This window comes from Brachycentrus maculatus, unplaced genomic scaffold (assembly GCF_059751285.1).
Source record: "Brachycentrus maculatus isolate JH-2025_06_01 unplaced genomic scaffold, ASM5975128v1 h1tg000148l, whole genome shotgun sequence".
NCBI classification, from domain to species: domain Eukaryota; kingdom Metazoa; phylum Arthropoda; class Insecta; order Trichoptera; family Brachycentridae; genus Brachycentrus; species Brachycentrus maculatus.
This window is the reverse complement of record NW_028280901.1, coordinates 701594-728899: the sequence shown is the minus strand read 5'-3', so window position 1 is coordinate 728899 and position 27306 is coordinate 701594. Positions and strand designations below refer to the sequence as shown.

The window sequence follows — 27306 nt, the reverse complement described above, 5'->3', positions numbered from 1 at the left end:
TTTTCGATGCATAAATGATTTTTTTATATTAAAAATCTAAAGTTACAAAAACATTTGATGCTTTTTTTTTATTCCCATGTCATGGGCACACGACATATTATTATATTGATAAATATTTTTTTCGGTACTCAAAGGTTCGTCATCTCTGGCCTATATATCGCCTCGTTGAATTTCCCAATGAAAACAATTATTATTATTTTTACGCGCGTAGTACTAGTACATACATCGTAATATTTCAATCGCTCCTATAAATACGCCGCACCACCTGAATACCGACATACGTTTTTTGTAAACCCACGCCGTGATCAGTTACTATTCTGAAATACAAAGTTGTGTTTACAGAGATAAAAAAGCTATTGAACAATGGAGATCTTCTCTGTATTGCTGGTGGCTCTGAGTCTCGTGGTATCTGCAAACCTGCAGATGATTGGTGAGTAATTTTAAATTTGTAATCGTAAAAATACGATCAATTAAATTTAAGCACATTTTTAAAGAATTTTCTTTGTTAATAAAATAATATAGATTTAAATATCCTTTTTGGAAAAATATTTTATAATTAATATGTATGTCGTATTGAGATGATTTGAATTTAAAAAATTAGACTAAGATATGTGTAATTTGAATAACTTTATGTGTATATTTAATTAATTGATTAATGATTACATTTATAAAAATGTTTAAACTATTAATAATAAAACCTTTATCCGCACCCCAATTGTGCATAGGGCACTGCGTCATATAAACGCACAGTTATATTGATCGTTTACACATGAAGGAAAGGTGATCAGCCCTCCGCTTCTGATACCAGTCCAGGGTAATATTGAATAAATATTACAGTAAATAAATCACTTATATTCATTTGTCTCCCCTGGGAATCGATCCTGGAACCTCCAGAACGGTAGCAGAGCTGCTGACCATTACACTAAGGAGGCGGACAAAATTATACTATTAGTCAGGGTTTTTCTCATGTAACGCGGTAGAACGTCGTTCCGACACCTTTTTTCATCGATATATATTTTTTTAATTTTCAAAATCAATTAGACGAAACAATGTTTGCGCTTACTTAATTACTATCTTTATTTATATAATTCGTCAAAATGATTAAATATGACATTGTAATGAATTTCCAAATGATATTTGAATACATTTTTTAAAGTAAAAAGCTTGACATGAAGCGAGTTAAAAAAACCTGCTATTACTACGTTTAAAACATTATACGGTCATTTAACAAAGGTTGCAACTTTACACCTGAATGACATTTCAAAAAAATATTTTCATGTGGATTCTGCATCCTTCCTGTAAACTCTTTTCCCATCAAAAAAAGGTTTCAAATATACTAAAACAAATTGTAAAAAAACTATCCCACAAATACATTTTTCCTTAACTAAATATATCTAGATTTTATTGAGTAGACTTTTTTCGTAATAATAGTAGTAATATTATGTGAAATTATTTTATCGGTTAGTAAACAAGTTTATAAAAATAAATTTAGGTACCTATGTTCATATTTGGGGTAAAGAATTATTATCTAAGTAGGTGCTATTTTTATTTATTTACTAAGCACCTAGTTATAGACGTTGATATATAATACCTTTTTACGAATTCTACACTAGAGGAAGCACTATAAAAACTATTCAATATTACTCTGATACATAAATGTAATACACGTATGGTCAACATGCAATTTTTATAATGATCCATGTACGAATTGAAAATGGCCTTATTATTTCGCTACCAAATGCAAAATTAAAATCAAATGACGTAAAATACAATACTACCTAAACAATACATATCATAAATTCGGTTACAAGTACATTTGAATCTAATATCATGGCTATATTTGTATGATGTAATAATTAATTTATCTACTTACTTAGTTTTCAACATTTGATCAAAATATATATTTATTCTGATCGTGTAAAACTCAGCATAATATTATTTAACCGTAAACAATGCGTTCTCATTTTCTTTGTAATCGTGAATCATGATATTAACAATGATTTGATGAAAATATTTGGTGACCAAATTAGCCATACAAGAAATTAAAATAGTAAAAAATGCCTAAAATAATGTCACTAATCAAGAAATCAATTTCGCTGATATGGGTTTTAAAATGCAAAATGTTTGCTTGATTAAAAATGAAATATATTCCTATCGTATATAACTCAGCGTAAAAATATTTACCGTAAACAATGCATTTAAGTTTTTTTTTGTTATTGTGAATTTGAAGTATTTACATTTTCTTAATTGAAAATACAATTTTTTTATTGGCGTGATTACATTAAAAATTCAAAACACGAAACAGTGAAAAACGCATAAAAAGTAATCACCAAGCAAGAAAATACATTTTTTGCTAATATGGGTTTTACTTTACAAAAAAATACGAATTGATTTTTTTAGATTTTATTGATTAGACGAGAGTAAAAGAGTAGTTTTATTTGAAAAATTACTCATTTTGCCATTCGAGCTGTCGTATTACAGTGGTTAAATCATTTTGTCACTGCACACTGGCCTCAAATTGAATACATGTCTATATTATCATAACGATTTTAACTTGAATTGAATTCAGTCTGACGTTTGAAGCGTTGATTTTTTTTTGTATTGTTAGATATATTGGAAACATGGTTTCATAATTTAATAAATATATTTAAATATATATATATATATATATAATATATATATATATATATATATATATATATATATATATATATATATATATATATATATATATATATATATATATATATATATATATATATATATATATATATATATATATATATATATATATATATATATATATATATATATATATATATATATATTTATTAAATTATGAAACCATGTTTCCAATATATCTAACAATACAATATATATATACATATATATATATATATATATATATATATATATATATATATATATATATATATATATATATATATATATATATATATATATATATATATATATATATATATATATATATATATATATATATATATATATATATATATATATATATATATATGTAAATATATATTTTTTTTAATTTTTATTTTTTATAATATTTATTATAATATAATATTTTTTCCCATACAAATCAATGGAAAATACGTTAATACGTTCCAGGCCGAAAGAAAACTTAATTTTTTTTAATCATTTTTTTTAACGTTTATTTAAATAAAATAACTTGTAAATTGTTAAGGAGTGTTTATAGACTTGGAATATAATTTAGATTTGGATAAAATGGAAATAAAATATGAATTCATGACAAATAACTTATCTCTTTTAACTAGAAAACTGTTTTAAGACGTTTGTTTTAGCCGACGCTTCAAAATTTTATCTCAATGTTTGAATCAAAGTTTATAATCAATGTCTGAAGTCCTAACTTAGTGATTTTTCTTTTTTATGTTTAGGCTATTTGCTTTGGAACCGGTCGTTTTAATAAAAATAAAAGTGTTTTTGTTTTTGAATTATTTTGTGTTGAAAAGAAATATTTTTTTTTATTCCAATCGTTTCATTTATTATTTTCCTGAAATGAGTATTTCCCGAATTCATGAAAAGTCATAGTCAATAATGAAATATACTGAAAATACCTTTCACCATATTTTTTATATGCCTCGAATATTATAATAGATACATAATATCATTTAGAAAGCGCGAAAAGGCAATAAGCATAATAATCACGTTTCCGTCCACAAAATAATATTTACCAAATATTTTTATATTCATCCAAAGCTACGACTTCTTTTAATGATTGAAAGTCGTGTTACGGAAATGGTACGTATTGTGGGTGGCGACAATAGGAAAATGGTATTAAATGGATTGGGAATATACATACTGAACCCGCTCTTATTATACCGAGATATTAAATATGTATATTTATTAAAAAAAAAACACATTACCATAAAATGAATTTGCTACATGATAAAAATATTAACATATTTTTAAAAATATTTGTATTTTTTCCCATGAATTGGGCAAGAATGTTTATATATTTTGTTTGACATCTCAACATAGTTGGAGAAGAATAGGATGTCTGGGCATTTACGGGGCTTACGACCGTCATAAGTTGGTTTAAGTGATCACTTTACACACGTGCATCATTCACCAACTCTACCCATGATTGACAACCACACTACTCAATTTTTTGGAAGTTCTAATTTTATTGATCCATTTTAAAACCATCTGTTTGAATCAAGTAGAATTTCACTGAAGATATCTATGATGAGATATGAGGAGCTTTTTATTAAGAAGAAACATTTTTATTTGTATGTGAGGTCCGAATCCTGGATTATATTCACATAATCGAAAAACACTAGACAATAAATACCCTTTTCATTTTTATTAATAGCTTATAATTTTACCAGTTAATTTATTAACAATATTTTGAGTGTATTGGAATACTTGTTCACAAATCTGGATTATCTCCAATCAGGATTTTTTAAAAAATTATTTAGAAATAACTCCTAGTTGGAGATAGTCCAGATTTGTGAAAAAGTATTTGGAAACACTCAAAGTTTTGTAAAGAATATTTATGCCTATCATAATTCTCACTAAGATATTAAATCGAGTACGATCTATTGTCACGATTTGCTTTTATGCAAATCTAATCAACCGTATCAATCCACATTACCTACGTATTAACGTGTGCGTGCCATTGTCATGTTAATCAAACCTACCTTACCTACTATTAACTGTATCTCCGGTGAATATCTCATAATCTTACCTACTTTGTTGGATATTTATAGCTTTTTAATAAGACATTTACACCTTTTACAACTCAATGCAGCATGAAACGTGTTCGTAAAATAATTGTTATTGACAGATATAATTACTGTATCATTATGTTATCGCCTGGATGACTCGTTGATTAAAGTAATTAAATATTTATAAAAAATATTTTTAATTGTACTTCAATACGTAAAATACTGTAAATATAACACAAGAAATCTCTGTTCAATTTATTTCCGGAGTAACTTGAACGAATCCCTTTTTTGGTCACATTTTATCTCCGATTAGCAATTGCCTCTTACTCATATAAATAATACCTTTAATACATATGAATAATCATCGATTTGTTTTTTATTTAAATTTACTTAATAAATACCGATTTTTATTATCTGTTGGGACGCGTATTTCGATGCATTCTGCGTCATATCAATTATTTATTATGTTGCTGAATGCTTCGAAACACATGTCACAATAGGTTTTTTGAAAAATTGGTTTTTATTAAGTAATATTTTAAGAAATGATAGATATATTGCCATAAAATTACTGCCGAACAAATAAATGAAATAATTGATTTGGTAAACGCATTGTATTATTATATAAAGAATAAGCGATGTCTCGCAGTCTTTATAAAATATTATTCGATTTTTTTATTGATAAAATCATACCGAATGTCCATCAATGGTACCGGAAATACTTTAAGGCGGGTGTTTTATTTCCATTTGCAAAAATGTTATTTTAATTTCTGAAAATGTTTTGAGTAAGTTTGTGTTTAACAAAATCGGTACTGGGGAACGAAAAACGCCCAATGGACTCAAAGTCCATGACACTACTACCGGACCAAGACTCTACTCAGATTTAATTAAATTAAAATTCAGTATGTCATGAATTGAAAGCAATCTGATCAATGAAAAGTTAGTCCTCTTTATTAAACTGTGACGTACCAATTTACCTTAACCTAATTCGTATTTCAAGGAGACATTCACACCCAACTCTAAATTTGCATTATTGATTGAGTGGTGTTTGTTTTACTGAGCTCCATATTAAATTAGCGGCTAAATATGTTAAAATCAAAGACAAGTTCTTGGTTCGCGCATTATATTATTTTTTGTGATATTGGTTTAGCATTTCGAGGACATTTTTAGAAGTTTCTCAAAAAGATTTCCACAAAACGAATTTAAATAAAACTACGTGGACTTAAAATCTATCCTTGATTTGGATATATTAGGAAAATAACGGTTTATTTAAATACTTTGAAGAACAAGAATTGTTTTTAAAGTAATGAAATTTATTTACCATCCAAACGGAAAAACTTTCAAATTAAGACTAAATTTCGTGTGTGGTGTTCGAAATCGATGTTGAGTACAAACACGTATTGGACGTAAAATAGAATAAAAAAGTGGTATTTATCAAGTTAAGTTAAAAAATGGGTAGATACCACAAAGCGACTGCCAATTCAATAAGTGAAAATATAATTTATTAGTGTATAGTAATTAGTGTATTAAGTTTTGTTTTATCGTACGTGAATATTATATCGACATATAAAATACAATTTGTCTTTTTAGAGATTGACAAAAAACAATACAAGTATGTTTATTGTTATTTATCATTGATAAAAACAAACATTTGATAAAGTTAAAAAATATTTGATTTTCTGAAAGAGTTACATATTGTTTATATAAGTTTTATGTAGATTTTTCTAAAACTGTCTTTTAGCATTAAAATGATTATTTATTGTGAATACTTTTATAAACGAATCATGGAGTGGGTGGAATTGATGTATTTGGAATAAATGTACATAAGACATAAAAAATATTTTTCATATTTTATATTTGAAAATCTCTAGTGTATTGTTCGTAGTAAATTTAATATTGTATTATTTTTTTTGTTTGCAAAAGGATTTATATTTCTTCGGTTATTATTAAAATAAAATATAAACCCAAAATATATCACTCAGAAACAATATAAGAGAATATCCGGATGAATTCAATAGAAAAGTAAATAAAATATATAATAAATAATAAAACCCTTATCCGCACCCCAATGGTGCACAGGGCACTGCGTCATATAAACGCAGTGTTATCTTGATCGTTTACACATGAAGGAAAGGTGATCAGCCCTCCGCTTCAGGTACCAGTCCAGGGTAATATTGAATAAATATGACAGTGAAAAAAATCACTTATATTTATTTTACCCCCCTTGGGAATCGAACCCGGGACCTTCAGAACGGTAGTCGTGCGTGCTGACCATTACACTACGGAGGCGGACAAAAAAAATATATAATGAACAAAATGTATTTTTTCAGCAAATGGAGTGACTTGTGATGACATAAGAACCATAATTGATCATCACAATGAACTTAGGACAATGGTCGCTAACGGTTCCTTACACGGTCAACCAAAGGCATCCAACATGCAGAAAATTGTAAGAATTATCTCATTTTTATGTAGATAAAAAAATAAACCCACGTACATACAACAATAATCACTTTGTATCATTTAAAAAAAAATAAAACCAAAAATTATCTCAATGAGTTAAGGTTTTGTACTGATATTTCTTGTTGGAACTGCATTTTATAGAATAAAGTAACAACTATGTATTTTTTTTCCACATGAATTTTATTTGACCAGCAATCGATATTTGAACAGCAGCCAATATTTGACTAGCAACATTATCAGACTGGTCTGATGATGTCAGTTACGACAAAACCCGGTTGCTGGTCAAATAAGATTTATGTGGAAAAATTAATTGTTGAATTTGCATTATTATACCATATATTAGATGTTATACAATTATGATTTTTTCAAAAGCTTAATTAAGTGTAGTTTTTTTTATATGACCAATATTTTGGGTGCCTCCAAATTCTTGTTCACAAATCTGGGTTTCTCCACTTAAAAGTTATTTACACATGATGTTAGATACGAAGTATTTTTACGTTTGTTTTATCAATTAAATAAAAAAGTTTATATGTGGCCTGTACAAGCAAAAATGACTTACCAATAAATCAAATTAATTGGTTAAAGATTTATAATTATTGTTAAAAAATAAAATACTTAAAGAAATATAGAACTATGTAACTCGCGGCTTTCTTAAAAAAAAAATAAAAATAAAAATAAAATACTTTATTAAAGAAATGTAGAACTATGTAACTCGGTGTTTTATTTGTAAGAAAAGGAATTCAATAACAATTAATAAAATAAAATAAATTATAAAAAAATAATACCAGACAATGAGTGTTTACTGAAATCAGTAAAAAATTAAGGGAATTCTGAAGAATTCAATAATGAATTACGAACGTAAATAATTCTAAGTAATTGATTTCAGTATTTAATTCTTAATGCTTGACGTCAGAACACGACAGTAGACTCACCTGCTGGTTGACTCGTGGTCAAACTACTGTAATGTTTCCGCTGAGTTTGCAGACCCTGTTCTAAGTATTTCGTACCGAAAGCGGAAAAAAACATTTAAAATATTTCATCATTATTTATGTTTAGGTGTGGGACAGTTATTTACAAGGGATAGCACAAAATTGGGCAGACAACATGGAGTTCAAACACAACCCTTCAAGGAAAGATGGTAATTACAAACATATAAGAGTACAACAGTATATATTTTTTACATTTATATGTGTTAATTGTGTTAGCGTACATTTTTTGTTTCCTTTGATTTAAAGCACGTTTCGCTGTCGGTGAGAATATCTACATGTCCTTTTCGCAAGGAGGTAACGCAGAATTTGATTGGAAGGCTGCTATCAAGTCGTGGTTTGATGAGCACAAGGGATATAAATACGAGAAAATGTCTGGTGATCTTAGCAGTGGACATTATACTCAGGTAATAATATGTCCCTGCCATTTTTGTTTTCAATAAGCGCTTATGAATGTGTCTTTTATATATTTTCATGATGAATCTGTTTTCAGTTGGTTTGGGCTGACACAATGTACGTAGGGTGCGGAGTTACTTACTACAAGGGAGATAATGGTTTCAACAATAAGCTCTATGTTTGTGATTATGGTCCAGCGTAAGTATCGGAGAATAACAAATTATATTTATTTTACTTGGATATAAATAAATTTACTGATAAAACGAAGAAAAAAAACTTACCAAATACATACTTTGTAAATATATTTAGTGTGTGTATATATTTTTTTATAATACTATTAAAGAGGATTAAGTTAATTTGTGGTTGATTTCTTTTTATTGCTGTTGAAATTTTATATTATAAATTCTGGATTTATACTCGTATGGGTTTGTTATCTTAGATTTTATTATATATCTTAGGGAATGAAGAATTTTTTGATTTCAGCATATGGAATCCTGGATATTTTCAGGGCTCGTAATATGTCGCTGCCTGGTTTGAATGATCAATGTATATATTAATCAATATTCTATACTCTATAATTCTTTATCTATATTCTATATTTTAATTATTTTTTTACTACTTTATTACTCATATTTCAAAAGTTGTACATTAAATTTAATGTAAAATTTAAAATATAAAATAACGTATTTAAAATACTTAACAGGATTTGTAGATTAGTTGTGTAGATGCTTCACTATGAAACTGGCGTCTAGGGTTTGATTCCCATCACAAGAAAACTGATTATAATTTTTAATTGTGAGTGTTTGTCATCTTTGCATTTTTCACATCAACCTTCTGTATTCTTACTCTTTATGTCGACAATCCTCTAAAAGTAGAGGTTTTGAGGGTCATTCTTTCAAAAAACATGAAAAATGAAATAAAAACAAAAAAAAAACATAAAAAATGGCAGTAAACCATAAAAAAATTAAAAATCCAATATGTGAATTATTATATGTCAAGTAAAGTAGTATTTAAAAATATATAATAAAAGTGATTTTATTTGTGTACTTATGTAACATTATAAGTTTAACTTTAAATCGTTTTTTTGTCTTCACTAGATTTTTTACTTGACAAATGATACACAAATGGATTTGAATTTAGCTCATAAAAGACTAAAATAAGATAAAATGATATCTAAATGAATATAATATGTATGTATTTGTCTGTTTTCAGTGGCAACTACAAGGGAGAATTCGTTTACGAAAAAGGAGCAGGATGTGAAGAGCTGTGCTGTAAAGATCAATGTGGAACATTGTACGGAAGCTCATGTTGAGTAACTTAGCGGTTACATTCTTCTTAGTTCCGGTTGAATTAGCAAAAGCTGAAACAATTTGTTCTGAGAATACCAAAAAAAAAAATAAAAACACTTCTCCGGGACAGGTGTCACTTTTATACTTTTGTTACAAGTTTAACTTTTATGTTAATGTAATTAATGAATTAAACGACTTGATTATTAAATGATTAATTTAACCAGTCCGGGAGTATGGACGTAAATGAACGTCAGTGTGAATTTTCCTTAAAGGAGTATGGACGTTAATGAACGTCGAAGTCCGTCTGTCAGTTAGTATGATGTTACTTGTATAGCAATGACATCTGTGGATATTTGTGTGTAATTTTGTCATAACTGAAAAATATTTCGAATAAGTGCTTTAGTAAAAATATTTTAACATAATACATCGATTTAACGAAAACAATTTTTTTTTCATGTTAAAAGAACCCACCCCCAGAGAAAGTCGGTCATCAGTTTTCGTACTCCCGGAAAGGTTTAAAATAAAACCAAAGTATACCATAAATACAAAAAATATTGCTTTATTGGCCGTTAAATTTCATTAAATATTTATTTTAATACAGTGAACGTAGACTGCCAAAACTAGAGTATAATATAATAAATACGACTAAACTTTATTTTGCAAGTTTTGATTTATCAAAATGTTTGTTAATAAATAATTAGTAAGGTTCGTTTTTTCCAAAATATTTGTCATACTTTGAAAATGAATGAACCGCATTTGAAACCACCTTAAAAAATTGAAACAGTCTCCTGAAAGATAAATTAATATCAATAATAACTTATTTACTCCGTGAAATGTGAAATAATAGGACAAAGCCTTTTTAATTTTTAATGTGGGTCTAATTTTAATTTTCAGAGTGTGATATCCGTTTAACATATTTGTATATATTGTTCACATAAATTATCAAAATTATTTTTAAGCACTGTTATGTTTATAGTTTATTGAATAAAATATATGAAACAACTTTTGTTTTTTTTTTCCTTACTTAAATGTGTTTAAAAAAATAAACCCCCATCATATCATCGCTCTCCTGATAAAATGTCCTAATTGTCATTTTTGAATGATTTCGTTTAGGAAAATTTCATTTTATTTTAAAGCGTTTTCAAGCAAAGAGAGATTCATTTAAATTTTTCAAGCATGCATGTGCTTACCTGCTGATTAATAATGATGAATGTGGAAGAGGTGAGGAACGTTTAAAAGACAGTGTGGTGTAGTGTTCTATCCTCTATGCCTGCTCCTGCGGGGAAGCGGCATGATGATGAGTGTGGTTGTTAATCATATATAGAATGGTGAATGTTACAAGTGTATAAAGTGATCACTTAAAATGGCCAATGACGGGTTGAAAGCCCTATGAATACCCAGAATTCCATATTTTTCTTCATCTATGTAAAATGCGATATTTATACGTTTAACGCCTTGCTAAATAGAAAATTTTGAAAAAAATGTGTAACATAAAGCTATTATGGAATTATATTAAATGGAAACAGATTTAAAAAAAACTATTAAATAAATAAAATAAATTGATTTTTTACTTTTAAAACTTGAGTATTAAAATTTTAAATATCTGCGCTATTTTATGATTCATAAATTTATTAAAAAAATATATTAACCTGGTTTTTTGGTGAACTAAAATCACTTACCAAAAATGCTGTAAAATATACATGAAATATTTCCTACAAAATTATTTAAATATTTTCAAAACAAATAAACACTTATTCTTTGAAAAAGGTACTCTGAAAATATTGAATCAAACAAAGATTGGATCTGTCGGACCCTGTCAAAAAGATGAAAGATAAAAACTCGAAAAATCTCCTTGCTGCATTGCTGAGCTGAACAAATTTATTAATGTAAGTATTTACTCTTATGGAAACTTTGCTTATGAATACAAATATAAATTATTGATTAGTGAATCAATACTTCGTTAATCAGAAAAATCTATCTCATCAAACCCTAAATTAATGTCTCAAGGCTGTATTCTTACAAGCTTATTGCAATTTTAAGAACAAGAGGGGTTCATCATTGCCTAAAAAGATGTGTACCTACACCAATCCGTGTTGTACTAATATCACGCTTATTAGGTTTCGTAATATTATGCTTCAGTTTCCTGTTTTTATTTACATTTTATTTCTTTAATGATTGACCTTTATTATCTAGTCTAAATACAAATAAATGATAAGCAAATTGAATTGGTATATTTGTTTTTTATGATAGTAAAAAAAGGGATATTAATTTCCTCATTACTTTCAATTAACCCTAGTTTGGTGAGTATAATGTTAGAATTAAAACACATTTAGATGGGTCCATTGGTCCCATAGGATTTTTAATTTTTATTAAGAAATACTGTTTTTTTTTTAAATATGCTGAGAGTAAGTAATTCACATCAAAAATATGACTTTTGACATGTTATTTTTTATGACTTCCCTGATGGCTGTCAATATTCGATGATTTAGAGAATAAAATAAAAAATTGACTAGGATTCGAAAAATGTTAACCGTAGTAAAAATGTATCACTGTACTGTTATCAAAACCTTAAGTTGGATTGAAATATGTACTTTAGTATAGAGAGCGTCATCACCTTCCATTTTGATGGGAATGTTTATAAAATAATCGTCTGGTCAAGCGTAAAGTGATATAATCTTGAATAATCCAATGGGAAATATAAAAAAAAAACCTTGAGATAACACTTTAAAAATGGTGAGTAAAGTCATAAATTATCATTCGAATCGTTATCACACCCCATATTAAAAAAAACATGTTAAGGCGGGATAATCCATAGCCGAAAATATAATTTTCTCTAAAGCCAGGTAACATTAAACGTAATTGATTTTTTTGCTTAAAACATGGTTTTTATTTTGAAAAAAAAAACGTTTTCCTTCAAAATAAATTTATGGTTTTGAAAAGAAAAGAGTTAATCAAAAGTAAAAAGCAGAAAATAATTCTAAAAATATTTTTTTTTATAAACCTCTTCTTCTTCTTTTTTTTTTTTTTTTTGTAGATCCTAAGGAATTGTTTGTGCCTCCACCTGTCGCTCTTGGGATGTTGACTCTCAACCGTTTTGAAGGTCTGCCTGGGGGTCTACGTCCTTCAGGGTTTCCTTGAAGGGCGATTTAACATTCTATTTATATGCTCATTCCAGTATAACTTTCGTTGTCGACAACAAACCTATATTAAAAAATAAATACGTGTGGCTTCTCGCGCAGCCGGAAGCGTATTGAATTGTATATTTGAGAGTACACCCTTTAGTACTATTTTTGTGTGTGGACTTTTATTTAAGAAGTCAATGTTTTAACTGTATTACTGATTACCGTGTATAATAATAATCATCGATGATACAGGTATATGTAACATAAATTTTTATTTTATTTTATTGGCATAGCACCCAAAATTGAGTGATACATTATGTACCATAAATTGAAAGATAAATAAAGGTTAATAATATCCGTTCCTTGATTAAAAATAAAAATTAAAATAAATGTACATACACCGAAACATTGTACAGTGGATATTTTTCTTCTTCCTTCTGATGCATATAAAACCAAATGATTTTTATTCATGGGTTTGCACGATGGAAAAATAGGATATTTAAATAACTAATGGGTCTGTTAGAACAACCTTATCTGGAAAAGGGTTACAGAAGTATGCTTATTATAATTTCCAATATCGATGCGTATCTGTCTAATTATGCGTGAAGAAAAGGCGTTGTGTACATATTTAATTATATATTATTTATAAAAAATCCTGACAGATAATAAGATCTCATCAATATGTTGAAATAAGATAAACAAAAACAAATTAAATGTAATAAAAAGTTAATACGGAAAACAAAAGTAATATGTACCTTTTTATCTACAGCATAGTTTAAAAGTTTTGGACCAAACACCCTTTTAACAAGTGTACTGTAGATACTGGATTTACCATTATTAAGATATTCCGGTAAGATATCTGGGAAGTGAAATAAGAACTTATAAGAATTACGTGTTACATTCACCATTTTACCCATGATTGACAATCACACTACTCAATTTTTTGGAACTTATACATATATCCCTTTATAGATCCTTTAATGTAGATGTATGCAAGGTACTAACCGGATTATTTCACATACTGGGACCTGAAATTATGATGAAAATTTTTTATGCAGCCTGTAATTCGATTAGATTATTTTATTAATTTTACTAATAAAAATTTGTTTCCTCTATCTATAGTACTGAGAGTTTACATACGTAAAATTTTTTCCTTCCTTAATGTTTGAAGCAATTTTATTCAATATTATAAAATGCTTTTTTCATTTATTAAATATTTATAAAAACCGTTATAATAAAAGCACTTTTTGGGTAAAAGAGTACATATATTTTTTAAACTGAAATCATTATGATGATGTCTTAAACATTTTTTAAATGTAAAATTGTATATCAAATACCATGTTGTGTATCAATCAATTGTTTATCAATACACAAATAAATGTTTTTTATCACGAGATTTTCTTTTTGGGTTTAAGGGAAAAATCAGTATTTAAAATAACGCGAAACCCAAAATCAGGAACATTTTTGCAACGAGAAAATATCAAATAACACAGCAAATACTTTTTTCTATATTTTCCTTTAATTGTTTTTTCGAATTAACAATCATCCTGTACATTATTTGCATATCAAATTTCTCAACAGAAATAATAATTACATCCTAAGTTACAACATCAATATTTTTTTTCCGATCGCACCTACATATAAATAAGCTGTATCACCTTAGCACCGACATAACGAAGTAAATATTCAACTGGAAAATGGAGATTTACACGGTTCTCTTCGTGGCTCTGAGTTTGGTGGTATCTGCAAATCTGCAGATGATATGTAAGTAACATTCTCTTAAATTAATTTCCTTTGATTAATACAAACTAAAACATTCTTAATAAAGATAAATGCTTATGTGATATATTGTTATTTATGCTGATGCAAATCTAGAAGCCATGCTTTTGTCAGAGCATTAATTTCATTTTAATATTTTCAAAGAATTTTAAGTTCTGCATTTGCCAGCTTTTACTTTTAGCTACCCGCATAAACTCTCTATTTTATTTTTCTTTATTTTGTACGTTTTATTTCCCTATTAATTATGATGGTGATTAAGTTGCAAGATACATGATTCTTTCTGATTCTGTTACCTATTGTTTTATTATTATTTGTTATAACTCTTCTTAAAACTTCTTTTATCAAGATGTAACGTCATCCTTCTCCAGTAAAAGCAATCAGTAAATCTCCTAAAAAGCAATTAATCTCATTTCAACATTTCTATTTCTTCATTTTCATTCCAAAGAGTCTCTTTTGAGTAGAGCGAGAGTGAGTCTACTGTGAGCATAGTTTTATTTTATTTTTTATGTGTTTCATTAAAGTATTACATAAGTCTCTTTTCTATAGAATGTGAATATAATGAAGGAATTTTTGCTTCACTTTCCTCAATTTTGAACGTGATAATGACAAACTTCCGAATTTGTCTGGGCATTAAACAAAATATATTTTTGTTTACATTTTATATATCCTTGCCAAATTGTGTATTTTAACGAATCAAAACATATGTTGAGGTTAGTTTGTGGAATAATATATTACGTCCTACCGATATTTTGGCCACCAATTTAGGTGTCTTCTTTAGGGTGCTTTGGTACTGAAATTGTGTAACGTAAAATGTTTTGTAGATGTAACGTTGGTAAAAAGTAATTTTATATAGTTCAACCTAAAAACATGTATTTTTTTTATAACAGTAACGGTATTTTTTTTATATAACTTAAGTATTTGATGTAAACCATATTACCGTTTGGTAAACGTAATATAGGGTATTCAACATGAAAAACATATTTTATAAAAAAAAAAACAATCAAAACAATAATTTAAAAATCTAAAAACATGATAAAAAATCAAATGAATTAATTTAAATCTTAAATTTTCCAACCTAAGGTTTAACAGGAATAATATTTATTTGGACTGTTTCCAAAATTATACAACGATTTATTCGTATATCACGGGCAAATCTGAGAAATTACTTATACTCCAATTTAGTCATATAATATAAAATCTTGTACTTGACATTTTCAGCAAATGGGGTGACTTGTGATGACAAAAAAACTATCGTTGATTATCACAATGAACTCAGGACAATGGTCGCTAACGGTTCCTTACACGGCCAACCAAAGGCTTCCAACATGCAGAAAATTGTAAGCATTTTCAAATTGATAAATATTTTTTTATTTTTAAAAGCTTTTAAGCGGCATTTCAAGCATAAAAAATAATTACAAAAAGTGAACGATGTACGATAAGGAGAGTGTTAGATCTGGCATAGATCGCATCAATCAGCCATGTTGTATTTGATTCCATGACATCAATTTTATTCCATAAATATTGTAAAATGTGCCCTCGGCACGTGAGAACTCAGTGAGGGCACAGTATTGTAATTTGTGAATGATGAAATAAAAAGATATTTTAAAAATGTAGGTACAGAAACAGCGTACATTTTAGGGCTCGGATTTGGGTTCCTATTTTTTCGAACCTATGGAGAGGGTTTAAGTTGTGATTTAAAAAACGTGGTATTTTTAGTAAATATTATTTTTGTTTAGGTATGGGACGATGCTTTACAAGGGATAGCACAAAATTGGGCAGACAATATGGAATTCAAGCACAATCCATCAAGGGAGGATGGTAATTATTTCACTATTAATTAATGTTTTGCTGATGTATTTATTATAAATTATGAATGGTAGCATATAATGTTTTTATTTTTGCTAGAACGTTTCGCCGTCGGTGAGAATATCTACATGTCCTTCTCGCAAGGAGGTAACGCAGAATTTGATTGGAAGGCTGCTATCCAGTCATGGTTTGATGAGCACAAGGGATATAAGTACGAGAAAATGTCTGGTGATCTCACCAGTGGACATTATACTCAGGTAATACTATGTCTCTGCCATTTTTGCTCTTAATAAGCGTTTATGCATTTTTCTTTCATATATTTTCATGATGAAACTGTTTTCAGTTGGTTTGGGCTGACACAATGTACGTAGGGTGCGGAGTTACTTACTACAAGGGAGATAATGGTTTCAACAACAAGTTCTACGTTTGTGATTATGGTCCAGCGTAAGTATTATAAAAAAAACTATTTTATTTCATTACATTTATTTTCCATTCCTACATTTCAACACAAAATTAAAAAGATTGAAATTAACCACATGTTGAGTGTGTCTACATACTTCTAAATACAAATCCAGATTATCTCCGCTTAGAAGTTATTTATTCTATTTTTTTATTATTTAGTATGACGTGTAATGGAAATTGCATACAATTAGAAAAAGTCTTTGCTTAATATGAGCATATTCCAACATAGATGGTTGTTCTGAACTCACATGTATTATGTCACGAGTTTGATCAATATATCAAGGAGTTCCAAAAATTGGGTAGTGTTGTCGTCAATCATGCGTAAAATTGGTTAATATTACGAGGGTGTAAAGTGAGAACTTAATCAAGCCTATGAAGATCGTAAGCCTTGTAAATACCCAGACTTCCATATTATTATTCATCTTTGTTTAGATTTTAAAAAATATAATATAATTGAAAAATATAATTAAATTTTATCTGATAAAACGAAACAGAAATTGGTTTTATCTTTATCTCTTTAAGTATTTTAATGAGGTTTATCAAGAATACTTTATGAATAATTTTAAATATGTGTATTTTCAGTGGCAACTACTTGGGAGAATATGTTTATGAAAAGGGAGAAGGGTGTGAAGATTTGTGCTGCAAAGATCAATGCGGAACTTTATACGGAAGCGAATGTTGATACTGTCATCGATCAAAAGATTTATTTTTGGAAAGGTTGATTTAGTGAATTTTTAAATCATCAGATATAAAAGAAATGGTCAAGCAATAGTTAAAAAGTAGAATTTTAACGTTCTCATTTAATTTATGAAATTGACTTGATTTTTTTTCTTCCCAATGCATATTTTCAACATTTAATTCGTCACTTATAATGACTCAACCTGCCTAAAATAAACAAAAAAAATCACTTCTTTGGTTTTGAAGCTGTCACTTTTTATCTTTATTTTTATTTTGGATCATTTAAAAATAAGAGTCTCCAAATATTGCTACTCACGGAGTAAAAAATGTTTTTACGTAAATTCAGTAGAAATTAATTTATATTTTGATTAGCAAAACACGCGAAATAAAAAAAAAATGGGATACGAAAAATATCAAATTTTTTGGGATAGTGTTATTTGTTTTTATTTACGAAAACCGTTTTTCGTAAATAAATAATAACATATTAAATTGACGTCGTGCGTTAAAAGTTGTACTACATGGCTTAAAATAGGCATCAAGCGAATGTTTTTGGGTATACAGTATTTGGAATGATTGGCATTTAAATTTTCAGTTGAAAAGGAACAATTTAGCAATTGCGAGACTCTTATCTTCTTATTCAAAATTTATGTATTTTTTAATCACATTTAAAAAAGAGAAATTCGTATAGCACTGTTTAAAATTTATCAAATAAAACATAAAAAAAAAAATCTTTCAATAAGTTATTGTATTTTATTTACTTACTAGTTATTCAAAATTGAAGAACACAAACCTTTATCATCTAACAATGAGTACCTATTGTGCATTGAAAACAAAATCGGTTATTTATCTTTCCGCCTGCGTAGTGTAATGGTCAGCACGCTCGGCTACCGTTCTGGAGGTCCCGGGTTCGATTCCCAGGGGGGGGGGGTCAAATAAATATCAGTGATTTTTTTACCGTAATATTTATTCAATATTACCCTGGACTGGTACCTGAAGCGGAGGGCTGATCACCTTTCCTTCATGTGTAAACCATCGAGATAACACTGCGTTTATATGAAGCAGTGCCCTATGCACCATTGGGGTGCGGATAAGGGTTTTATTATTTATTATTATTATTATCTTTAAGTATTAATTTTTAACTCTCATCAATCAATATTTTGAGTTAAAATAATAAAAAAAATAATAAGAAAAATATCTATATTAACAAAATTCGGTTCCTATTTGTATCAACACTCAAACAAAGCAATGATTTTCAGTATACTTAAACGCAATTTAATAACAAATCATCCACAGTAAAAATGCAAACCGAAGAATATTTTGAGAAGATGGAAAAATGTTTTTAAAAAATCAATGGAGAAAAGGCTGAGGAAATTTCTTTTGTGTCCCGAGAAAGCTCAGATTGCAAAATACAAACTTGCTCAGCTTTTGGAAGCTATATCCGATGCCAGCATTGAAGATCAAATACGTAATGGATGCATGTAAAATATGTAAAATATACACTCGTGAATATAGTAAAAACACAGAGAAACAACTTTTGTGAAATACAGACATTTCGATTTAGTATGGATAATGATATTTTACCAATATTAACTAGTACGTTTTTATCAATCTGTATTTTATGACACATACCAAAGTTTTATTAAAAAACATTGAATGATTTTTTAAAATGATATATTTTTATTACAATAATTTATATTACAGCCCTTAATATTATATATTAGACATACGGACACATTATAAGGAGTACATTAATATTAAATGTGATATATTTTGATATAATAAACATAAAAATATATTATCATTATACGATTGAAACCTAGGTAGATTAAAATATAAATACATTTCCCTACATATTTACTGTTGTAGTTTACCAGAAACACATTTATTGGAAAATTATCGATAATATCATTAGCGAGTATAATAACACGGGAGAATACGATTTTTAATATTAATTACACGAATGTGAGTATTCTGAATGTTATTAATTTTCCATATTACAAATTCCCTTCAAAAGACTTTTTATTTATTGTATATGGTAGTTTTTAATATGAAACACAGTATTTAATATGAGCACACATACTCGTATAACAATTCTTTTCAAAAGAAAAAATGCTTAAATCACAATTTATGACTGACGATAAAAGCTCATTACATTATATTTGTATAAAATTTTACAATTTTAAATTTCGTATTTCTATGTACATATTAGGTTTTTTTTTTTCAAAAGGTGAATTGTGAATATATAAACTAGATTTTTTTTTAATGTACTCGCACACTTTTGCCGTATCTTTACAACTTGCATAAGTACGTCTATGTAACCCCGAATGCTTTTGCTATGGTTGCTGTTCTCCTTTCCCTCTCATATCGTAAATATTATTCATTTTTCATCACATATATCTAATGCAGTTTTATTCTTGACCCTGAGCTTTTTTTTTATTTACAAACGTAAATAACTCTTTTTCTTTATTTATTTCCTAGATCAAACAATTCGCAAGAGTTCATGACTGATTTATATACTGTTATTCAATAAATGATCGAGTAAAGACCATGGAATTTGATACGGTGTCCTATTCACTGTTTAAGTGTAAAAGGGGTCAAAAGAAATATAAAAAAAACACTTTTCATAATGTTCCTATATTTTAAAGGCAACCAATTTTTTACACTTTTTAAAATACTATTTAAATTTTCTTATTGTAATACCATTACAGTAAAAAATGTAACATAAAAATTACACACTCGAAATAATTCAGAATACAATATGCACGAGAATTCCTAGTTTCATATTATATTTCAAGTAAATATTACATTTTAGTTTCTATCTTACATTCCAGTTACACAGTTACAGTACATACATATATTACAAAAGAAAGAATAATAAAATTTGTATTTTTGTATAGTTTTCAATTAAAAGCACATTAATTGCATGATTTTATTTTACATATGTATAAAATGCTGTTTATTTCGTGGCCTAAAAGTTTACATTGTTAAAAAAAACTGACATCTAGTGTTTGAGTATAATCTAATATTATACGACGCAAAAGTTTATTTTAAATCTATAAACTACTGGAATGCATATCACGTTAGCAATGTTACTCTTAGTTTATTATTTTAGATTTATATTTTTATTTTAAGGAATATTAATACTATGCCGACATTATCACTCTTGAAATGTACAATTAAATTACGATTATTATAATACATTACACTTTTCTGCTTATTTATTAATCAAAAGATAAATTTATTTTAGTATTTAAAATAATATTGTATGTTATTTATAAAAATACTGAAATTAAAATGTTCCAAGTTTTTGTAGTATATTATAAAATTAATACTAAAGCCGAATTAGTTTTTATTCATATGCAATGCATATTAAGCTACCAATAGATGATTCCTTCCTTACGAATGATAAACTTATAATTACGAGTTGAATTATTTTCATTTTTACTAAATACAAAAGTCGATTATAATTATTTCCGAATTTATTGTTTGAGATGTAAGCATGTATGTTCCCCAATACGATTTTTCATTATTTACAAAAAACTTACAATATGTTTTGTAAGTTCAAGTTTTATATAAAAATGTTTTTCGTATTCTACTAAATATCAAATTCTGACATATACAAAGTAGTTACATGTAAATATGTACATAGGTTAAATACAAGTACAATATGGTTTTTTTATTTGGTTATAACATCGTGGAACAAAATGATGATTTAAATATATTATAATAATAAACAGTTTTATAAGACCACTTCTGAGATGATTAATGTAAACACAACTTGTTTCGAGAACTACATCATCAGGTGAAAATGTAAACAGTTTGTATTTTCAAATTTAAATAGTCAACTTGGATATTACTTTAATGAAAATTTAAGGGGGTATATATTTATATATGTATATTTTTCTGTATATATATATATATATATATATATATATATATATATATATATATATATATAAATATATATATATATTTATATATATTTATATATAAATATATATATATATATATATATACATATATATATATATATATATATATATATATATATATATATATATATATATATATATATATATATATATATATATATATATATATATATATATATATATATATATATATATTTATCGGACAGAGTACTCATTGGAAAATAAAATTTACTGTAATTATTGAACATAAATAAAAAAAACAGTAGCAGCATATGTGAACCTTTTCAACGAACTTTTGTTTTTAATGTCAGGGAAGGTCAGATCTAATAGGTAATAACGCTTTATTGCAGAAATATGTCCTTTGTTTGCGTATCCGTAACATTGCGTAAAAACGCACATCTGTTACATATCCAAATAAAAATAAATTCTACGCCCAAAATATCGCCCTAACTCGTTTTAATGTTTATCCTCTCTATTTTTGAAGCACACAGCTAACAGTGTATGGGAGTTTTACTTTTAATGGATACAGTAAAAAATGCGTTATTGGCGAGTTCTTATTCGAATTATTATTTTAAATATTGAAATAAACTTATTTTTTTTAAGATTCAAAATAAATTAATCTCAAATATTTTCAAAGGCTTTTAATCAATAATTAAAACCTTTCTCTTTGTGAAAATTTTACCTTTATTAAAAAAAAATGGATAGTTTATAAAGCGCCATTTTCGTAAAATATTACCTCATGGGCGATACAATAGTAAAAGGGTGTGATTTTTTCTATGAGAAAATTTATTCTTAAAGGCTTATCAGTTGGTAAGGTTGTTGATGAAGATACAAAAAAAAATACAACGTGGTTCCAGAATAATTGAAGAAGGTGTTGAAAATAATGATAAAAAAATTTATACCATTTTCAAAATTAAAAAAGGTACATATGTTATACAAAACAATTACTTTTTATAATATAATAACTATATGTATACATTACTACAAGTATTTACAGAAATGACTTGTTTCTTTTTTATCTATATGTACAAAATAATTATAAATATTTGAAAAATAAAATGATTTAGCTTTCACTAAAACAAGATATTTTAATTTATCTTAATGATTATATTTAAAAAAAATACTTTTATTTTTTAAAAAAGAAAAATATTTGTGCTTTAATTATTTACACAAATATTTCAATTTCATACTATTTCTGTGAGCCTAAGCAGCTCATTATTAGAAATAGGTATCAAATTGTTGTAGAGTGGGTTCGAACCGAAAAACTCTGACTTAAGAGTCCGTGACACTAACCACGGGACCACAACCCAACTTTTTAACAATTGTTCTTATTCGTGTGATGTTTAAAAGCTGCCTTAGAAGTACAAGTGTCCCTAATTTATATATATATATATATATATATATATATATATATATATATATATATATATATATATATATATATATATATATATATATATATATATATATATATATATATATATATATATATATATATATATATATATATATATATATATATATATATATATATATATATATATATATATATATATATATATATATATATATATATATATATATAAATATATATATATATATATATATATATTTATATATATATATATATATATATATATATATATATATATATATATATATATATATATATACATATATATAATTATTTACAAACGTAAAATGTTAACACAATCTAACAAGCATTTGAGATATATATATATATCTATATATATTTTACACTTTATTTAGATATGTTGATAGGACTTATTATAATTAAGATAAGATACAAAGGTAAATTGAAATTCTTTTAACGAATACATGAAGGATATTGCAGCCTAGTACAATTAGCCATCTAGAGAAGCTCCCTGAAGTCTTGTAGCCTAAGTGAAGGCTTAAACATATAGTATAACAAAATAAAGAGCTGAAAACCATCACGAATCGTGTGACAAATTATGAAAAAAAAAGTAATATTATTTGGTTCACCATAAAAGAAATTTAATTGTTTCGGACACTTTGATCTATTGTTGAGTGTTTTAAATTTAAAAAAAATAATTGTTTGTGTTTAAATTTAAGATATATGTGTTATGATAATATAATAGTTTAAAACTATTTATAATTATGTGCATTTTTCTACTAGGACATATTATTTTCAGAATTTTCAGGAATCAGTATTTTATCTTTATTCACTAGACAGGTACGATGTATCTAGTTCTGTTACATTAATATATTGTTCACAATATTTGAGGAAGAACTAAGCTGAAAAGGATGTCAACGTTTTCGATTAAAATGCAAACCAATACAATATTTAAACACGCTCAAAATAAAGTTACCAAATAATATTCTTCACAATCTATGTACTAAACTGTCACACAACTCCCAATGATTTTCATCTCGTCATATATAATATATCGTAGTCATACAGGAGAAAGTGACCAAATGCATTTTTTGCAAAAACGTGATTACTGGCTATTTGATATCTTAATAGCTTAATATTGCCCTGAAAGTATAATATATTGATTCGTTTAAAATGACTAACTGCATTGCTGTTTATTTTCTTGCCAAGCAAAAGTGACTTAAATGACTCTCCTGAACATTTTACGTTTTGTTAGTTGGTCACTTTCCTGTATGACTACGATATATACATTAAAACTCAAATTGCAAAGCTCGAAGGCGAAAATTTAAGGTGAAAACATGTCCATAAATATAACACAGTTAGGAAGAAAAGTTACACCCTTATAATTAGTTAAGGGTCCTTTCCTCTACAGGACGACGCCGACTTTCTTGTCGAAGGTGACGGCCCTAGTTGGCCGGCGCGCCTGGAGCGCCGGTCAGAGCCAGGTCCGCTGCGTGGGCGTGGGCGAGGGCGGCGCGGCGGGCGGCGGCGCGGGCGCCCCCGCCGGAGCGCCGGCCCCCGGCGCCGCGGGCTGTCAGGACGGGGGGCGCCGCGCCCAGCGCACGGCGCCGCCTTGCGGCTGCAGGGGGATCCTCACGGACCCTGGATACAACAAAGTGAGAGAAAAATTAATGTCGATATTTCATTAATGGACAAACAAAAATATGGGTGAAAAGGTTCTGGTGTCTTATATCTGCATATGTAAAGAACGCTTTTTCTCCTTCTTTTCATATATTTAAATAATATAGTGATATTGCTCAAAACGTTTGATACCTTATATATGTATCTATCTAGCTATTTGCAATCAGAAGGAAGATAGTGCTTGAACATAAAGTATATATTTAATAAAGTTTTTTTAATAAAAAAAAATGTTTAAATTATTTACCAACATTCTTAAATTTCATACTATTTCTGAAGCCCTAAGTGGCTCATTAAAAAAATAGGTATCAAATTGTGATAGAATAGGATCGAGCCCATAAACTCTGTTTCAAGAGTCCGTGACACTATTACTCTGATCCATCTTATTATCTGATTAGGAGGTAAGAGGGCAAACGTCTAGATAGTCCTGTTTTGACTTCCGAAATAACGTGTAATGTACCTGGGTACCGCGTACCCGTCACACGTCACAATCTTTATTCAAAGTACCTGTCCTTTGAATAAAGATGCGCGATTCCCTACTTATTATGCGCGGAGTTCACCTTTGCTTCGAATGGCTGGTGAGTACAACTCATGTTTTAGCCAATTTGACATTTTCAATTGCAGAAAATGTGTGTTGAAAAGTCGAATAAGGAGCATATTGTCCTCTCAGGATCTATAAAAACTTTGTTTCTCTGCATTGTTTGTATGTCCCTACTAGAATCAACATCACACACACACCCTATAACACACTTCAAACATGCACATTTTTTCTCATAAATACGTGTTCATTTGCTAGGTCTAAACTAAATATTTTGTAGTAATCTTTATGTTTCTGTAGTTAACTATAATTGGCTTAATTAATGCATATCTTTTAATGATTATCTTTTAATGTTTCGTTTGACATAAGTTACTGTTGTTAACCCAAATAAAAAAATAAGAACTCCACCGATAATACACACAAGGTGACTTGGCGGATTTCCACAAAAAAGAGTATATGAAATTATGAATCTATATATCGTAGTCACACAGGAGAAAGTGACCAAGTGCATTTTATACAAAAACGTGATCATTGACTATTTGATATCTTACTAGCTTAATATTGCCCTGAAAAAAGCCCAAAGGATTTTAAACATAATATGTTGACTTGTTAAAAATGACTAAGTATAATATATTGACTTGTTAAAAATGACTAACTGCATTGATGTTTATTTTCTTGCCAAGCAAAAGTAACTTAAATGGCCCTTATGAACATTTTACGTTGTGTCAGTTGGTCATTTTCTCCTGTACGACTACGATATGTTTATATTGTTTGACAAATAAAGAAACTGTTATATAAATGAGGTATTTTGAATGATTTGCTTACCATTTCGGATGATTCGATGATGGTCGGGCGAACCGGAGCAAGAATATCTAGAAGTGAGCACTTCACGGCGAGTCAATGTTTCTGGCCCAACGTCGACAAAAGGGCAACAAGAAAAAAACTGCTTGAATCCACGACGGAATCTGAAATTTAAACAGAAAATAGTTATTTTTTTCTTGAATGTTTTGTGGCACATTTTATAAACTTTACCAAATAAAACAACTTTGTTTTAACCACTTTATATTGGTACACTTTTTCCGACCGGTTTCGACAAGAAGCTTGTCATCATCAGGGTTTATGTAGTAATTCTATATTTCTGTGCAGCACACACAGTAGGTGACTGTGCTGCGCTTTACGTATGCGCGCGCGGCTGCGTACTGTTTTTGGACCATTCCATTTGTAGTCCACAAGTTGTCGCCCGCAGTGGATGTTTCCGCTGCGCAATGCTCAATAAAAACAACATTTAGGAGTTTTTCCTGTTTTTTAAATTAAAAAAAAAAATGAAATCACATTTTGATATGGTGTACGGAGTGCGTGGAAGTTATTGGCATTGTAAGGGAAGGGTAATTAACTATAACATAATTAAGAGTATTTCAATGTTTTAGAATTAGTACATAAACCCTGATGATGGCAAGGTTCTTGTCGAAACCGGTTGGAAAAAGTATACCAATGAAAAGTGGTCAAAGTTGTTTTATTTTATAAAGAAAAACAATATCCTTTTGTGGTTGCTGTAAATGTGGTCATTAAAAAGAGTTTTTGAAAAATTAAATTTTTGGTAGGTATATCTTATCAATTTTATATTTCAGAGAAAACAGGACTTTCCCACTCAAATGTGCAGCAGAAAAACCATTTTTTTATTGAAATTTCATATAAAATCCTACTTAAAACCCTAATCATACCATAAACGTAATTATAATGATAAAACACTAAAATTCATTCAACGTGAATGCATTTTATCATTTTTTTTTTCAAATATAAAATCATGATTTGTTACTCCTGCACCATTCTAATCAAAATTGACAATTCGTATATTCATATATGATTGTTACACAGTGTGTAAAATAATCACGTAACCAGCCTACAACAGGTGGTAAGTCCTGTAAATACCCAGACTATTTACTTTTTCGTTTATGTTGAGATAAAAATATCATTCATTAGTCACATCAGTGGCGTACACACAGAATTAATTAGGGTAGGCAGTAGAGGTAGGTAGTAAGGTAAGCTAGGTGCTACTTAGTAAGGTTGGTTAGGTACTGGTTGCATTTTCAT

General features: G+C 27.9%; 3 protein-coding genes across 3 annotated transcripts in view; 2 read left to right on the top strand and 1 right to left on the bottom strand.

Moving 5' to 3' along the window:
• Nucleotides 1–277: 277 nt before the first annotated feature.
• LOC148308779 (CRISP/Allergen/PR-1-like) lies at nucleotides 278–9960 on the top strand. The gene is made up of 6 exons (XM_088261146.1): nucleotides 278–430; nucleotides 7043–7161; nucleotides 8232–8313; nucleotides 8411–8568; nucleotides 8655–8755; nucleotides 9770–9960. The coding sequence occupies exons 1-6, from the start codon at nucleotides 364–366 to the stop codon at nucleotides 9867–9869; spliced, it is 627 nt and encodes a 208-aa protein (XP_088117272.1). The 5' UTR covers nucleotides 278–363; the 3' UTR covers nucleotides 9870–9960.
• Nucleotides 9961–14665: 4705 nt separating this feature from the next.
• On the top strand, nucleotides 14666–17697 carry LOC148308778 (CRISP/Allergen/PR-1-like). The gene is made up of 6 exons (XM_088261143.1): nucleotides 14666–14732; nucleotides 15966–16084; nucleotides 16484–16565; nucleotides 16653–16810; nucleotides 16897–16997; nucleotides 17598–17697. Exons 1-6 carry the CDS (start codon nucleotides 14666–14668, stop codon nucleotides 17695–17697), a joined length of 627 nt encoding a protein of 208 aa, XP_088117269.1.
• A 5922-nt stretch (nucleotides 17698–23619) lies between these two features.
• Nucleotides 23620–27306, bottom strand: part of TkR99D (Tachykinin-like receptor at 99D) — a 178879-nt gene continuing 175192 nt past the window's right edge. Inside the window, exons 7-8 of the mRNA XM_088261145.1 lie at nucleotides 26041–26180; nucleotides 23620–24641 (exon numbers count right to left, since the gene is read on the bottom strand). Coding sequence (XP_088117271.1) covers nucleotides 24574–24641; nucleotides 26041–26180 — 208 coding nt within the window. The 3' untranslated portion in view covers nucleotides 23620–24573. The remainder of the gene's footprint in view (nucleotides 24642–26040; nucleotides 26181–27306) is intronic.